Below are 17,138 nucleotides of genomic sequence, written 5' to 3'. Positions count from 1 at the left end.
TAAATATTACATAGTAATTATTAAAATCACGATTTTATTATGTAAAATGGTAATTTTTAGCAGTTGATCATTACTTAATACAAATCGACTATACAAATACTATTTATTACAGTTTACTTTTTTCCGTGTAGAAATATTTTGTTTGACATTTTGAATGTTTTATTGTTTCCATGCTGACAGTAAAATGCAGGTAAGCTTTTATATTTTTATCATCAACTAGTTTCAAAAAGAATAATTGTCCGTTCTTTATTTATTAATGAAATATTTTGAATTTGATCTACAAACAAGCTAAAAATTCTGACATATTGCTCTCGTTTCCCAAAGATGTTTTGCTGGTCGGATCAAAATTCAAAAACGTTGCTGATTCATCCGACCAATTACACTCATCGTCAAAAATACTCAAGTACGCTTCATCAACAGGTTCACTTCCTTTAATAAATTCTACATTATTTTCGTCATCAATATTCTCTTTTATACCTAAATTTTCTGTATCCAAAAGACCAACCTCCGGCAAAGAATCAACCGATTCCAAAGACTCTGCTGAGATAACAGAATTTGAGGCCAATGTATCAACTTCATCAATCAATTTCTTCAGAATTCTAAAACCAGGAAGACGAGCCAATTCTTCTAAACTTCGACTCCCATTTGAAGAAACAATTTCTGAAAATTTCTTCACCCAATCCTCTATCAAAATAACTTGTAGATTTTTTAATTGAGATTCAACATCCACATCGCTGCTACGAATTATTTCAGTCTGCGAAATTTCAGTTTTAAGAACTTCCTTTTCCCCAAATGTTTCCAAATCCTTTAAATAATCATCTCCATAATCGATTTCCAGCGTCGAGTAATTTGGACAGTCATGTCTTTTGACACTGATCCTCGCAGCTTTGACTATTTCTTCAAACACATTCGGGATGAAGTCATTCCTGGCAGAGTAAAATTCCCTAGGCCCCAAAGGAAATCCACGAAATTCGTGATGGTCAAAAGAAAATGCACTTTTCAATAAAGTAGCAGTATCTCGGTCATCGATAACATCAAAAACAGTTTGCTTGTACTTAAATGTCTGAGCTGAAAATTTTTCTAAGCTTGGAAATGTCCAATCAATCTGAGCTATCCTAGTCTTCAAATCAACAACTTTCTTCTCAGGTAAAAGTTTTTCACTTGCAAATGAAGCGGGAATATTTTCGACAGCTTTCACTTTGTCTAATTCACGTCCTTTTTGCATATCTTTCCTATGTGACAGCTTGATATTCAAATTTGGTACTTTTATATTCTTCTTTTCATCTTTTAAATAGATGTCTAGAGGAACTGGCTTCAACCTTTCCAAATCCATCAACCTCTTGTACCTCCAGAGCGTCTTTTCATTGTACAGCTTCAAAGCCTCAAGTTCTTTGTTTTCCTTCTTTGCTTTCTCAAAACTCTTCTTTAACTTCAAACCTTCACCATATTCATCCCAACCACTTACAGGATCGCGTGGTAGCGTCAAATTCTGAACAGTAACAAAATTTACTTGATTAACATTCTCCCATTTTGGAACTTCAGTCTGTGTTTGCTTCTGTACTGTCAAGCTTTTGGAATTCGATCCAGTGTCCTTAAAAACAGATTTCTTGCTATTACTCTCAGAATCTTCGAATAAACCGACTTCATTCTTAAGAATTCCAACATAAACCAAATCCCGGATCCAAGTTTCAAAGATAGTTTTATCTTCTTCAGTAGCTTCGACCACTTCGCTGATAATTGGCTTTATTAACACATTTTGTGGACCATCTTCTTGGATTTTGATGTTGTTCCGAATCAAATAAGTCGCCTCAGAAGTTTTCTTTTCTAAATTATTGAGGTTTTCTTCATAAAAATCACTAGCCAATTCACTTGCTTCTGAATATTGAATAAATTTATCAATTTCAGGCTTTTGGTTTTTAAAATAGTTCGTCATAGTCCACTGTTCAGTCCAATTTGAATAGTTTTCAAAAGACTCAACTTTTTCAGACTCTTTTGAATCACTTTCATCAGAATTTTTACTGTCTGAAGGGCAGGTACAGGAAATACTGCTGTTTTCTTCTTGGATAGTAATTGGCAGATACGTACCAGCTTGACCAATCGAGCTATTAAGCCTAACTTTCTCGACATAATCGACAGGGACACCAAGAATCATTATGACTCTTTCAGAAATAGGGAGACTAAAACCATCAGCGTTGAAGACATTATCTCTGTGATCAAAGTACCGAATTGATAACATCGAAATGGTATTTAGAGACCTGGATATTCTGATACTTTTAGTCTCCTCTCCAAATTCTGCAGGAGAATCAACTGGTAAGCTTTCAAAGTTTGGAACACTGATGAACCTTTGTCGCTTCTTGATGTGTGGCTCAGCTTCATTAAGTCTGAGGGAATGTCTCATAGACATTCCAATCATTAGGTTGAAAGTGGACGCCTTACGCTGGCTCATTCTACTTAGCTTCCTTTGATCTAGCTCCTTGAGTTTCATGTAAAAAGCGTTTATTGAAAACCAATTTTGAGCTGCTAAACCTAGAACAAATTAGGTCCATTTGATGGATCGGATTTTTTACATGAAACGTTTTAATCCGTTAAAATTTTTATAAATTAACTTGATAATTTAAGTTTCAAAAGAGTATCTTTTCATTTTTGATTAATTGAGACAAAAAACGGTGATCTTCAATTATAAATATTTTTATTGAACTTTTTTAATTGAGCTATAAAGTGTTATAGGTTATAAAGCTACAATTCGATTTTCATTTAGAAATTTTTAGAATTCTCGAAGTACTTATTACTTAATATTTAAAAGATCAAAAAACTGTTCTTCTAAAATATGAGAAGGTACCTTTTTGAAAATCAGCTTCTCATTTAATACAGAGAAAAAAAAATTGATTTGAATCAAATAAAAAATTCTTGAACCGAGAAAATAATTTTGAAAAGTTTAGTTATCTTGAATCAAGACGAAAAATTCTTGAATCAAGTCAAATTTACTTAAACCAAGAAAAATCCCTTAGTTTAAGAATTTTTCTACCCAAATCGAGAAAATGAACTTCTTCAAAATTATTTACGTAATTCAAATAAATTTTTTTTTCTGTGTAAAACAACAATATTGATAACATTGATAATTACCTACTGATATCAATTTTTCGATAACAATACCACCGAGTAAATAATCAGAAATATTTCCTTCAATGTAAAGCAGTACGACGACTATAAAAACAATAACTTCGAGGATAAAATTTTTGAAGGCGCTTATTACCATCCAGGGCAATAACATTCTTCTCTGAGACCACATCAATATGGAGCAAAGATTCAAGACATGTGTGAAGATATAAATGTGAGCGATCACAACTCTTGAAATAACAACCCAGGACAATACTAAAAAAAATTATAGATTAAGATAATTTTTTTTACGACTAATCCAAAAATTTTTTATCAGCAAAAACCTGTTTTGATATTTTGTTCAAAGTTTCCAGACTTTTTTTGGGACATCGAGGTCTTCCGAATGGTTTCCACTTGATTTCCCCAATCAAACGGGCTCCAGTCCCACAAATTTGTTATCTGTTTTATAAATTTGATTAAATATATTTAAAGTGTATTAATATAATAATGTTTCTTACTGCGTCCAACAATGTCATCATCAGAAGCTCTGTTTTGAGGGAAGTACCAGTTAATTTATTGGTAAGTTTGACAATAAAAATTACCCCAAAAAATATTATTTTTGCCGCCAGTGTTTTATGAATTTTATAATTTTGGTCACATTAAAAATCACATGTTGTTTTTTAGGTTACTAAAATTTTAATCAGATGCGATCTTCAATTTTTATATTTATTGAATAACAAGCATGACTATAATATCTTCTATATTTTGTGTCACGTGGTATACTTATCATAATTTTCGGGAGGGTTAATTATTGATGTGTGATTATATTTATTTGTCAGATATAAAATAAAATTAGTCGTTAATAATTAAAAATAATGTAGAAGTATTATTTTTTATTGTTTAAATTGTGATAAATTAAAAAAATGAAGCATATACTATATAATTTCTAGGTTATTCTTAGATGTGGTTATTCTCACGTGGGAACATTCTATAGTCAATTTAAAAGGTAGTTGCATAGTCTGTCACGTGCAGCGCAGCGCTATATAATCTCTGTAGGCCTATAGACTGTATGATATAGTCATAAATAGTTGAACGGTCGTACAATGAACCACGTGTCTGCTGCTAATTATTTTCTTTAAAAATTTTATCCATATTTCCTCAACCGTTTCTTTACTACACCACATTTTTAATTATTTTCAGCAATAATTTAATCTCGCTGACGTGTACATAGTGCATAACTTATTAATAAATTGTGAATTTGTTTATTTGTTAATTAAAATTTTATTAATTGTGTAAATTAGTTATAACGATCCAAATCCTAGTCTCTTAATTAACCTCTTCCATAACCACGTGTTAATATATAACTAATTTATTTTTCTAATATATTTTAAATAGTAATTATTTTTTTATAAGAAGGCTTTCAATAAAAAAATTATGGAGTCAATCGCGTTCATCGATAGGAATATTGACATCAGGAAAAAACCTCCAACTCCGGGGAAGGCCATTTTAAGGTACTTCCCGGAGGATTATTTCAGGTTCAATCAGCCCCTTCTTCGAGAATTATTCATCAGAGAAGAGAATAAATAACAACAAGAACAAGAGAAGCCCGAAAACATCGAAGGAGAAGAAAACACTATGGACCAACCTGAGAGCGTAGGCCAGGTGTCTCAAAAATATAATTTCAGTGTTTTACCACGGAACACTCGCCCTATTGCCATTTTGAAATTTCGGAATGTTAGTAGAGGATTGTTTTTGGAGGGCAATAAAATTGCTGACACTTAAGCCAACCAGAAAAAAAGGACAAGTAGAGAAGAAAAAACAGCTTCCAATCGGAATCCGACGGAAGAGAAGCTCAAAAGAGTTCTCGAGTGTTTAAAAACTCGCTCAAGGAAGGAGATCAATCCAAAGAAAAGGAAAGTGAAGGTCATACACTCAAAGAGAGTAGATGAGTTTACCATTTTGTTTTTTTTTTTTTTTTAGGTTTTTTTAAGCTTTAGTTTTAATTTAATTATTGTAATTTTATCTTCATTATTTTTATTTTGGGTTATTTTTTGATTAATCATTTTTAAGTTAGTTTAAGGTCTTAATTATAGTCATTAAATATGGTGGAGGGTATAAAAATTTAAGGTTAATTTTAAGAAATATAATCCCGGCTGGTCGATTGGCCTTAAGGGATATTTCTTTTTTGTGATATTGTTCAATAAAGAAATATTTCTATTGGACATCCCTAATAAGGCATATCTGGAGATAATTTTTATCATATTTTAAAAGTTTGAATTTTTAACTTTCCGCAAAGAAAATTTAAATTGAAATATTATCTTCAATCTTCAAAAGTACTGTTATTATAGTGTCACTTCAACACTGTACTTAGCGTTGGTCATCCTTACATCTTATTAAGTGATAAAATTTTATTATCAATCTAATATTTTCACGGTCAAGGGTATAAACAAGCAGTAACAATGACAAACCTTAGTAATTATCCTCGGTAATTTAATATTCCATTTATTCTGACGTTGGTCAACAACTCAAGAGCTATTACAGCTTTTTAAGCTCTATTATAGGTTACCAAATTATTCATTACTATTTTTGATTGTATAGATAATTGCAAGAGAATATTCACATCATTTTATACGAAATTTTTTGAAACAAAGTTTCTACTAAACATCAAAAAATTCCAATTTAAAAACCTCTTCTTAATGATTTCTTTTTTAAGAAAAAAAAAGAAAATATTTTAAATAAATATAATTTATAAAGTTATGATTATATTTAATTTATTTAAACTTCTTATCATAATAATATATAATCAAAAACAGTATAATTGAAAAGAAGAATAATAAAATGAAAAGTATTGTTTATTCTCATCACCAAAGTTAGTCAGAAAGTAGCCATGTTTAAGACAAGATCTTGAATCGCGTATTCCGATGAAGAAATTAATAAATTAATCGGCTTAAAAATTAAATTAATCCTTAATTATATAAGTTCATTGAAGTACAGTAGTTAAATAGTATAGCGTCACCGGTTTATTTGAAGAATCCTCCTTCCTACCTACCAATTCTACATACATCAATATATGTGCTAAACTTGGATATAGGTATAGATAAATTAAGAAATGAACAACGCGCAAGCGCATTTATAAAAATAAAACTCACACTTGCGCGTTTTAAATAAGAAAATTGCTTCAAGCTAGCTAGCTGCTAGCATTGCGGCAAAGCTATTCAACAGTGAACAAATACATAATAATCTCGCCATTGCTTTAGTACTTTTTTTCACTGGTAAACACAATTATCTGTACTCAATCGTGCAAGGTAAGGACTTTAATATCATATTACTTGCTAAATGAATATTCAACAACTTTTTTTCCAGATTCTTTTCTTACTCTCTTATTCCCTAAGCTAAGCTTGCTCTATTTATGTTTCTATCGATTTTACATGCACTCAGCTTCTTGCTGGTGTGGATATAAACAAATCTCTTTTTTACGCAATCTGTCATATTTACAATTGACTTATAAGTCAAATTATAATTTAATTAAAAAATTTTTTACTTTTTATAATTCTGACAACTGAAAAATTAAACTAAAGTATTCTTCATTTTAAATTGCTGTAATTATCAATTATTACTAAATAACATTGCGTAACTCCCGTGATAATTGATAAAATTCTTGTTTTCCCTTGTGGAAATAATTCTCAGAAAAAACTCTTGAAAAGTCTTTATAACTTTGAATAAGACTTTTCGAAAGTCTTCACATCCCTAACTAAGTAAAGGAAAGACTTAATAAGTCGTCAAAATTCAGCAAAACTCTTCAAAAGTCAAATTTTCCTTTTTCGGGATTTTTATTTGATAGTAGATCGCATCCTGTAAGACGCATCGATCCACTATCAGGTTCTCCTTGCAACCTGACAGGCCTCTTTTACTGCCACGTTGTTCATATATCTGTTGCCATACAGGCTCTATCTGCTGCAAGATAGGGAAATCTATTTTCGGACTTTCTGCTGGAATTAATTGATACTAACTACATTTTAGTTTACGAATTTACACTTAGAATCTTTAAGTGTTCTTAGTTTCTAATAAGTGGCGTGTGGTTAGAAAATTCTCTCCTACTTGGAAAGTTGACTTAAATATTTGATAGTCTAAATTAATTACTGATTGGATTTACTCTTTGAGTAGTATCTGTTTCCAACAGCAAGTGCACTTCATTTGCTGTTGATGTTTTGACTTGCTCAACTATGAGTGATTCGATGCCCATCAAAGTATTTTCGTGATGACAATATTATTTTTGAATTGACTCGCGATTGGTTTACCGCAAGTATATAAAAAATTACGTATAAAATTAAAATTTATATTTTATACTAAATAAATGAGTTACTCAAATAAATTGTGAATAAAACGTTTAGTTCACAATTTATAAAATGCAAGACTAATGATAGATGTTGCATTAAGTAAAAACCAATGAGGTTTAAATTTAACTTTAATTTATTTAAAGTACAAACAAAAAATGCGACTGTGCGCTACAAGTATTTGAGAATAACTAACTTAGAGAAAATACAAAAATTGTTAAGAGTAGAGTAAGAACTAGGCGTTACAATTACAAGCAGGAAAAATTAGGAGTAGGAATATTTGGTGACAAATAGTCGACCAGGAAATAATTTGGAGACGGGATAATTGCAAGCTATGCAATTTGGAAAAATAAGCAGGAAAGGGAATGCGGATACTAAGATTTTACCTGGATGGGCGATAGGTTTACAAAATATTTCTAAACTTAGTGAGCAATAAAAAGATTAAAAAATACAAAATTTCCCAAAAGTAAAATAAACCCAGAGTAATATAACCCAAATATTAAGTTTATGACTATAAGCAGCTTAAGAAACTACACTAGTCACAAAAATTAAGGGATATAAAAAAAATTCCAAATTTTTTGGTGATTTTCAGCGAGCTGTAACTCCGAGGAAAATGATCGCACAGAAAAAAAAAAAAAAGCAAATTGTAGCTCCAAGTGTCTAGTTTTTAGATATGACCATGAAAATTTTTTGTCATCGTCAGGTCTGGAGAAATCCTAAGAAAACTACTGAAAAAAATTTTTCGAAATTTTTTTCGTCTTAAAAAGGTCTACGGGCTTCAAAAAATTTTTTCGATTGTTTCGTTTAAAAGCTCTTTTAGTAAATTTAATACCCTTTAATTTAACGTAATCAAAAAGCCTGTACGATAATTTGCCGCGGAGTTATCGTCAATCAAAGCAAAAAGTTTTTTTGACTTTGGAAATCAATAACTCTGGAAATAATGACCGTATAGGAAATCGAAGGAGGGTTTTGAAAACTACACAATATTCTCTATAAGAGAACGTAAACCGCTTTTGAAGAAAACATTTTTTTGAATTGAAAACTCGGACTGAAAAAAAGACAAAAATTCGCATAATTAAGGATATTTGGATAACTTGGTATAACTTTGGATAAAATGGATGAACGAAGGATATCGTTGGTAATTTTTAACTTCAAAGTGTCCCCTAAAATCCCTAAGAAATTCAAAGCGCTGCGATTTTTTGTTCATAGTGCCCAGAAGCTTCAAATTCTGTGTTTTCGCAAAAATCACCATTATGAGCAATTTTGTGATTTTTATTCATTTTTCCATTGAAAAAATTTTTTTTTCAAAATTCTTTATTTTTCGATCAAAGAGATTGATTTTTCAAGAAATTTGAAAAAAAAAAAAATTTCAATTTTTTCGAAAATTTTTTCGAAATTTTCTCAATTTTTTCGACTGTTGTTTTACCGCCGGCATTAGCGTTACCCAAAGCGTACCACGTGGAGGTTGCTCGGTCGGATTTACGCTTCTCACACACACACACGTGTGTGTGTGTGTGTGTGTGTGTGTGTGTGTGTGTGTGTGTGTGTGTGTGTGTCTTTGTCTGCGTGTTTGTCTGTTTGCAGCTGCCGAATGACCTCTGTACGCACGGCAGTAACTGCTCAGTACCGTGTATTGCCACCTCTGTTCTGAATCACAGCTCGTAAACGCTCTTGCACGTTGATGCATCGTCGAATATCACGTTGCGAAATTCCTTGCCAACAACGTAACAACGCTTGAGTCAACTGATGAAGATTGTGCAGTTGCGGATAGTCTCGCCGCAATCGACGCCCAAGCATGTCCCAAACATGCTCAATTGGGTTCAAATCAGGACTCATCGCTGGATGATTAAGCGTTGTTACGTTGTTGGCGCGGAGAAAAGTTCGCGTACGAACTGCAGTGTGAGGACGAGCATTATCCTGCATCAAAATGAACCGTCTTGCCCCCATGCGTGTGCGCATAGGCAGGACGTGTGGCTCCAGAATTTCGTCGACGTACCTATCGGCAGTCAACGTCCCACGAACGATGACCAACGGGGTTTTGGTATTGAAGGACACGCCTGCCCACACCATGACTGATCCACCATTGAAAGCTGTAACTGGTCTCGTAAAACCATCCCGATCTCGTTCTCCACGACGGCGCCAAACGAGAGATCGTCTATCGCTGCCATGAAGACAAAATCGAGATTCGTCAGTCCATAATACACTGGTCCACTGTCTACGACCCCAATGGTGATGATCATGAGCATAGGCCAATCGGGCTCGGCGATGTCGTGGAGTGAGCATAGGCACGCGATTTGCGCGTCTAGCGCGTAGTCCTTGCTCTCAAAAGCGATTTCGAACCGTCGATGCCGATATGTGTTGTTGGGGAGGACGTTGTCGACGATTGCGAAATTGATGAGCGATCGTGTGGGCATGCGCAGTAGGGTTTCGACGAGCTTCTCGAATGATAGCTCGATCATCACGCTCGGTAGTGATTCGTAGTCTACCTTGACCCGGACGACGATCGTAACTTTGAGTCGCGTTAAATCGGGCATAGGCCCGACTGATAACGGACTGGCTCACTCCCATAGAAGCTGCTACTTCCACCTGACTGTAGCCCTCTTGAAGGAGGGTAACAATGCGAGCCACATCTGTGGCAGCTAAATGTCGACGAGGCATATCAAAAGGTGCTTATCAAAGAAAAGCTTACATAAAATTCACGTAAGGAATTTAGGCTAAAAAGAAAATGTAAAATTCAAGTTTTGTGTGAGGAAAAGCCGAACTCCGCGGGGGTATATCAATTTGTTTTTATTGAATTTTTAAAATGAGATTTAAAACTAAGGCAGTTGTAGCGGACAGAAAAAATTGAGTTAATTTTTTTGACAATAGTGAAGCATTCTGAAGACGATAAAAAAAAAAATTAAAAAAAAATTTTTGATAAAAAAATTTCGAAAAAATTTTCGAAAAAATTGAAAATTTTTTTTTTTTTTTCAAATTTCTTGAAAAATCAATCTCTTTGATCGAAAAATAAAGAATTTTGAAAAAAATTTTTTCAATGGAAAAATGAATAAAAATCACAAAATTGCTCATAATGGTGATTTTTGCGAAAACACAGAATTTGAAGCTTCTGGGCACTATGAACAAAAAATCGCAGCGCTTTGAATTTCTTAGGGATTTTAGGGGACACTTTGAAGTTAAAAAATTACCAACGATATCCTTCGTTCATCCATTTTATCCAAAGTTATACCAAGTTATCCAAATATCCTTAATTATGCGAATTTTTGTCTTTTTTCAGTCCGAGTTTTCAATTCAAAAAAATTTTTTCTTCAAAAGCGGTTTACGTTTTCTTATAGAGAATATTGTGTAGTTTTCAAAACCCTCCTTCGATTTCCTATACGGTCATTATTTCCAGAGTTATTGATTTCCAAAGTCAAAAAAACTTTTTGCTTTGATTGACGATACTCCGCGGCAAATTATCGTACAGGCTTTTTGATTACGTCAAATTTAAGGGTATTAAATTTACTAAAAGAGCTTTTAACGAAACAATCGAAAAATTTTTTTGAAGCCCGTAGACCTTTTTTAAGACGAAAAAAATTTCGAAAAATTTTTTTCAGTAGTTTTCTTAGGATTTCTCCAGACCTGACGATGACAAAAAATTTTCATGGTTATATCTAAAAACTAGACACTTGGAGCTACAATTTGCTTTTTTTTTTTTTTCTCTGCGATCATTTTCCTCGGAGTTACAGCTCGCTGAAAATCACCAAAAAATTTGGAATTTTTTTTATATCCCTTAATTTTTGTGACTAGTGTATTTAAGAAATATCCCAAAAAATTACCATTAAAAATTCATTTTCTACTCTAGAGCTAGGAAAAAACTGAAATATAAAAAAAGTAATAAATTGCCTAGATTGTTATTGCAGTACATAGGCTGGGAAATTTTACTCATAAATAAAATTGAACAAATAAATGAACCTTTTTCTAGGTAACATAATTAAAAGTATTTAATAAAAACTACGGATTTAAATTCCAGATTTTAAAAACTAAAATATATTATTTTTCAAAAAGCGCAGCAATTTTCGGCTATAAACAATTTTAAAAAAATTCTTACAAAACATGCATTAATTCTTTTTTATACATAGTTTTTTTTTCAATTTTCTTTAATTCTGATAAGTAATTTTTTTGAAAAGAAATATTCTCTTCTTTTCCTGTAAAACTGAATAAGTCTTATCAAGTCTTAATAACTCTTTGAGAAAGTCCGAAATTACAGGGAACATTTGACTTTTGAAGAGTTTTGCTGAGTTTTGACGACTTATTTAGTCTTTCCTTTACTTAGTTAGGGATGTGAAGACTTTCGAAAAGTCTTATTCAGAGTTATAAAGACTTTTCAAGAGTTTTTTCAGAGAATTATTTCCACAAGGGTTTGATTAAATTAATTTAATATTATCGTATTTGTTATCAGTTGTCATGCTATCATGATTGGAAATAGATTTTATAATTCTACAAATGAATTTCCAACAATTAAAACAATGAAAAATGTGTACACAATAGGTATCGGTAACTTCTAAAGGATTTGCACGTATTCTGGATATCAGGACTTCCTTGACGTTATCTAGCGAGTGAATGAAAAACAATTTTCCTGTTCGTGTCGTATCTGTCTGACGATCGTAGAACAGGATTTACTTAAATAACATGTATACGGGTATTAATATAAGTAAATGCGTTATTGAGAAGACAACTACGAAACAATTGAACATTTATTTCTCTAAATAAATTATTAAAATTTTACCGAAACTCAATTAAGGTTACATAGTTTTCAAGTCCTAAAATTTTGCACTAATAATTATTTTTGGTACAGAGCTCATAAAAATTATAATGGTAATTAGAAGATTCTTTGAATTTTAGATAAAGAATTAATTTTATAATTATTTTCAGATGCAGGTAAAAACATTTTGTGGGTGCTGCTCACTACAAATTGGCAGTATAATTATCGGGATTGCGACTATAGTAAGTATGATAAATATATTTATAGTAAAAGTCAGTTTTTTAAACCAAATTTTCTTTATTATTAAGGAGACCCGGTGGTCTAGCGGCCTAAAATTTAAGCTATTTTAAAAATTTTATTTCTATATGAAGGTAATGACTAATGCTTTCAAATTTTTATTACACTTATTCTATTACTTATCAATTACGCAAAAATGAAAATCAAAACAAAAAAAAAATTTTTTTTAATTAGATAAATGACGCCGAAGTTCCCCTCTCCAAAAAAATAAACCTAACACTAACAAGCGTGTGTTAGCACTCGGACTGGCTCACCAGTCGGGCGTGGGTTCGAATCCCCGGCTGGTCTTAGAAACCATCTTGGTTGATATTCGACCCTTGCCTCGTAGATTAAGATTTTCACAACCCAAAAAGACCCCAACGTACCACTCCCAACAGTTAAAGTCGGCGATATGACCACAGCACTTAAAACCGACTCTCAACAATAATTAATTAAAAAAAAAAATTTTTTTTAATTAGTATAAGTATTGTTATCGTCGGAACTACACGGAAAGAACAAGATGACACTGGATATCATCCCAGATTATACTCAGTGATATCTGTGGTTAAAAAAAATTTCAGATAGTAGCTAGTATAATCCAGATATCACCCAGTATAATCTGGATTATACTAACTACTATCTGAAATTTCTTTTAACCACAGATATCACTGAGTATAATCTGGGATTATATCCAGTGTCATCTTGTTCTTTCCGTGTAGAATGAAAAAAAATATATATATGACAAAATGGCGCGTAGTTAAAAGTACGAATCTGAAATTCATTTTCAAAAAATTCTTAAAAATTTTTTTAAATAGTTGAAATTTTAAGCTACTAGACCACCGGGTCCCCTTAAAACGAAATTTTAATTCTATTATTAAAATAGGAAAAAAATTGATTTGAAAAACTAACCTTAAAAGTTATTCTTCTCTACAATAATTTAATTTTGCTTGATGAAGATAAAAATAACAAACATGTTACAATTTTTTTTTTTTTAAATAAATAAATTTTCACATTTGTTAATTTTTTAATTCTTTAAATTATTATTCTCTGTATTAATTTGATTTTACCTTGTTTATATACAAATTATTTAAATAAATTTTTATGCAATACTCTATTATGTATTCACAGAAATCGTTTACTTGTAAAAACTGTATATACTATGTAATAGAAATTGCCATTTAGCCTGTGCCTTGGCATCAACAAATAAAATCTAAATTCTATGAGTATAATTTTTTAATAGTATATTACACTACTAGGGCCGAAAGTTGAATTTTCGGCCCTGCGCGTCATGATGCCCGAGGCGAAGCCGAGGGCACCATGACGCGCAGGACCGAGATTTCAACTTTTGGCCTCTGTAGTGTATACGATTTTTCTTCATAGCCGGTCGAAAGTACGTTATCAATTTTACTTTTTTTTAACTTCAAGGGCAGATAAGTATGTCTTGATGCCTGCCCCGATATTTGCGGCACGAGCAAAGCGAGTGCTGCTCGTTGTGGGGGCAGGCATCAAATACATTCGAAGAGTCAAGTCTGGTCATATTTTTTAAAAATAAATTAATTTCATTTTTTCAAAGATGTATTTATTTTCATTAGTTTAACAAACTATATTAGTTATTATAAAATTTATCAAACAAAACATATTATAAGCGAAAAACTCTTATTGCATTTTTTTTAATCGTTTCAATTTTCTCTTGAATGATCGCAATTATTAATAATCCTTCCATAAAATACACAGTTTTAAAACTTGATATTGGAGCAGTTAAAAATTATATCTCCACTGAGTGTACAGTTTTGATAATTCATCACTTGATTATTTAAATTAAAATTTTTAGATGAGCATTCTGATGATAATTTACTGGTAGGAACATTATTTTCAGAAATTTTCTTATTTTTAACGGAGGTTAATTTTCTTGTTTTTTAGCAAAGACTGAAATTGGTGGTTTTGTTGTAAAATGAGTTGGAGTTGATTGTTTATTATATTCTGTTAGTACTTTTTTTTGTCCGTGTTGTAATCGATGTTATTGGAGGTTCCGGTGTTGTTAAATTATCTAAGGTTAGAGATAGCAATAGAAATTACAGCGGTTAAGAATTTGCTATAGTGACGGAATAAACAGTCCCTAGTTACAAGTGTAATTACGCATGAGAAATTCTTTCCTCCCGCCGTTACAGAGGGCGCGCGTGTACTTCTCACTGGGAGTAAATGTTAAACTTTCTTTCCTGCCATTAGAGAGGAAAGTACGTACTTTCGACCGAGGTATGAAGAAAAATATATTTTTCAATCAAAATTTATTTGTTAAAAAACATACATTTTTGTTAACATACATTTTTTTAAATGTATGTTAACTCCAATATCATTATTTACTTGTTTTAGTTATGTACAATATTCGTCTTCATCCTAGAAGCTATCGGAATAGACCATATTGAAAACATTGAAAATCCTGAATTTAAAATGAGTACCTACTACATTGTCAAAGCTCTTTACGTAGGGGTAATGTCATATCTTGTGATTTGTATGATAATATCCATACAACTCATAATTGGAAGTATTAAGGTAAGAAGACAACAATAAATAACAATATACACTTAACTATAATATAAAAAATAAATAAAAATTAATTGAATTTTTCAGCGTAAAGCCAGTTATGTTTTTCCCTTTGTTTGCTTGGCATATAGCAACGTAATAGTGGAATTAGCAATCTCTATTGGTGTAATGGTGTTTACATTTCAATACACATTACCAGCAATAATGATTTACGTAAACTTCTTAATTCTATCTCTTCTGATGGGTAAATAGTATTTTATTTACAATTTTACTTTACTAAGTCTATAATTATAATTACAATAAATAATAATTATTAAAACTATTATTTTAGGCGCCTACGTTTACATCTGGCTCGTAGCCTACAGTTTCTACAAGGAACTGATGCTCGAAAAGTATGGTTATTCTCCAAATCAGGAGAACAAAAACTACGAACCGTACAAAGGTTACAATGTTTAAATTTAAATCACCAAGACTTTATCGTATTTCTTCATTAAAAAAAAAAAAAAAAAAAAAAAAAAAAGCATTTTCAAAGGATAATCGATAGCTAAAGCTATCTTACATTAAGACAGAAGATTAACGTACAAATAAATGATGAGGCTATTTTAAATAATATATTTTTTATTGATAATTGATAATTGATAATATTCGTAAAATTAATACTATATTTATTCATGATCTTCATAAATAATCAATTAATAGCATTTAAACATCATTATGCTAGTTTTTAAAAACTACATAGTTTATTGATATATCAAATTAATGTGTATTATATCGATAAGTGAATAAATATTTCATGTTAATCTATAAGACTATTATAATTGTAGTTGATTTGATAATTTTTTACATGACTTCATGAAATTATTTTAAATGTTGATTTTAAAAAGTTTATTCGATGTACGTGTATTTAAATAAAATCTTGTTTTAATTTAAACTTGTCTACATTTCATACTCTAATTATTTTAGTATCTGCAAGTGAATCACAAGTATTACAGTGTGCAATTATATCTTGTAATAAGTATCTTATATTTGAACATTACTAACAATAATTACACTGTTGATATTAAATATCTAGTAAATTACTGTAGTTAGATCAATAAAAATGTAAATTTTATAGACAATAAATAATTGAAATGCACTTAACTGTAATCTCGGTGAATAGAATACTGCAAAGGTCACCGATAAACCACTGAGATGTAAATTATAAAAACAATATTTCATAATCGATGACGCATTGTCAACAGCATGACAAGTGGTAATGTATTTAATACATTGTGAAAGTAACCAGACAAAATTTTTATTCTTCTTTTACTTAGTATTATCTCGACAACTAGGATAAGTAATATAATAAGTAATAACAGTATCATAATACACCATGTAGACAAAATCTTACTTACATCTACTTCTCACTTTTCATATTATACATATTAATATGGGTCATCTATTTAAAATTTTTTTTCTTATATTTCTTCTTTAATTTCTTTGATTTTATTTTATGTTATAACATTAAGTCACAGATAAAAAATGAATTTTTTTAATTTTTATTTTTAATCATTATATAGTTACTAATTTTTTAATAAACAAAAAAAATGGTAATTTTTTACAAGTGCACGAAAAGAACAAAATGACACTGGACATCATCTTAGACTATACTCCGTCATATCTGTGGTGAAAAAAATTTTCAGATAGTAGCTAGAAAAATCCAGATTATACTGTGTGATATCTGGATTATACTCATTGTAATCTAGATTTTACTAGATTCTACTATCTTAAATTTTTTTTCACTCAGTATAATCTGGGATGATATTCAGTGTCATCTTGTTCTTTCCGTGTGAGATCCACCATTTTAATTTTAATTTTTTTGAAAGAAAATTTTTTTTTTTGAAATTTCGGTATATTTTTTATTTTCGAAAAATGCATAAAAAAAAATTAAAACAAAAATTAATTACCATAATTTTGACAAACTTTCAATTTTTTTTTTTTTTTTAATTGTTCGTTTTTTTATGTCTTTTCCAAAAAAAATATATCAAAAAAGATAAAATCGAAATTTTATCCAAAAATATGAGTGCCAAAATTTTTTTCAACTTTTGAAGGCAAAAAAGCTATCGAAATTTTTATTTTTTTCTTTCATGATATTTTTTATCATAAATGTA

At 30.7% G+C, this 17,138-nt stretch overlaps 2 protein-coding genes across 5 annotated transcripts; one reads left to right on the top strand and one right to left on the bottom strand.

The window, feature by feature from the left end:
* On the bottom strand, window positions 1-4,194 carry LOC141538587 (uncharacterized). 3 transcript variants are annotated; one of them, XM_074260173.1, is made up of 5 exons: window positions 3,615-4,194; window positions 3,441-3,555; window positions 3,124-3,372; window positions 506-2,526; window positions 1-441 (listed from the first exon to the last, which is right to left on the bottom strand). In XM_074260173.1, exons 1-5 carry the CDS (start codon window positions 3,633-3,635, stop codon window positions 400-402), a joined length of 2,448 nt encoding a protein of 815 aa, XP_074116274.1. In that variant the 5' UTR covers window positions 3,636-4,194; the 3' UTR covers window positions 1-399. The 3 variants fall into 3 exon arrangements, with proteins under 3 accessions (XP_074116274.1, XP_074116275.1, XP_074116272.1); XM_074260174.1 differs by having other exon boundaries at window positions 1-429; XM_074260171.1 differs by having other exon boundaries at window positions 1-2,526.
* Window positions 4,195-6,254: 2,060 nt separating this feature from the next.
* LOC141524457 (uncharacterized) lies at window positions 6,255-15,788 on the top strand. Of its 2 annotated transcripts, none has more exons than XM_074238358.1 (5): window positions 6,255-6,401; window positions 12,342-12,413; window positions 14,818-14,997; window positions 15,076-15,232; window positions 15,320-15,788. In XM_074238358.1, exons 2-5 carry the CDS (start codon window positions 12,342-12,344, stop codon window positions 15,442-15,444), a joined length of 534 nt encoding a protein of 177 aa, XP_074094459.1. In that variant the 5' UTR covers window positions 6,255-6,401; the 3' UTR covers window positions 15,445-15,788. The 2 variants fall into 2 exon arrangements, with proteins under 2 accessions (XP_074094459.1, XP_074094458.1); XM_074238357.1 differs by lacking the exon at window positions 6,255-6,401 and adding an exon at window positions 11,982-12,284.
* Window positions 15,789-17,138: the final 1,350 nt, after the last annotated feature.

The sequence above is a fragment of the Cotesia typhae genome, unplaced genomic scaffold (assembly GCF_013202065.1).
Source record: "Cotesia typhae breed Kobodo isofemale line unplaced genomic scaffold, CoteBio_Ctyphae contig_22, whole genome shotgun sequence".
Classification (NCBI taxonomy): Eukaryota; Metazoa; Arthropoda; class Insecta; order Hymenoptera; family Braconidae; genus Cotesia; species Cotesia typhae.
Note: the sequence above shows the minus strand (reverse complement) of the source record. Positions and strands in the feature narration are given on the sequence as shown.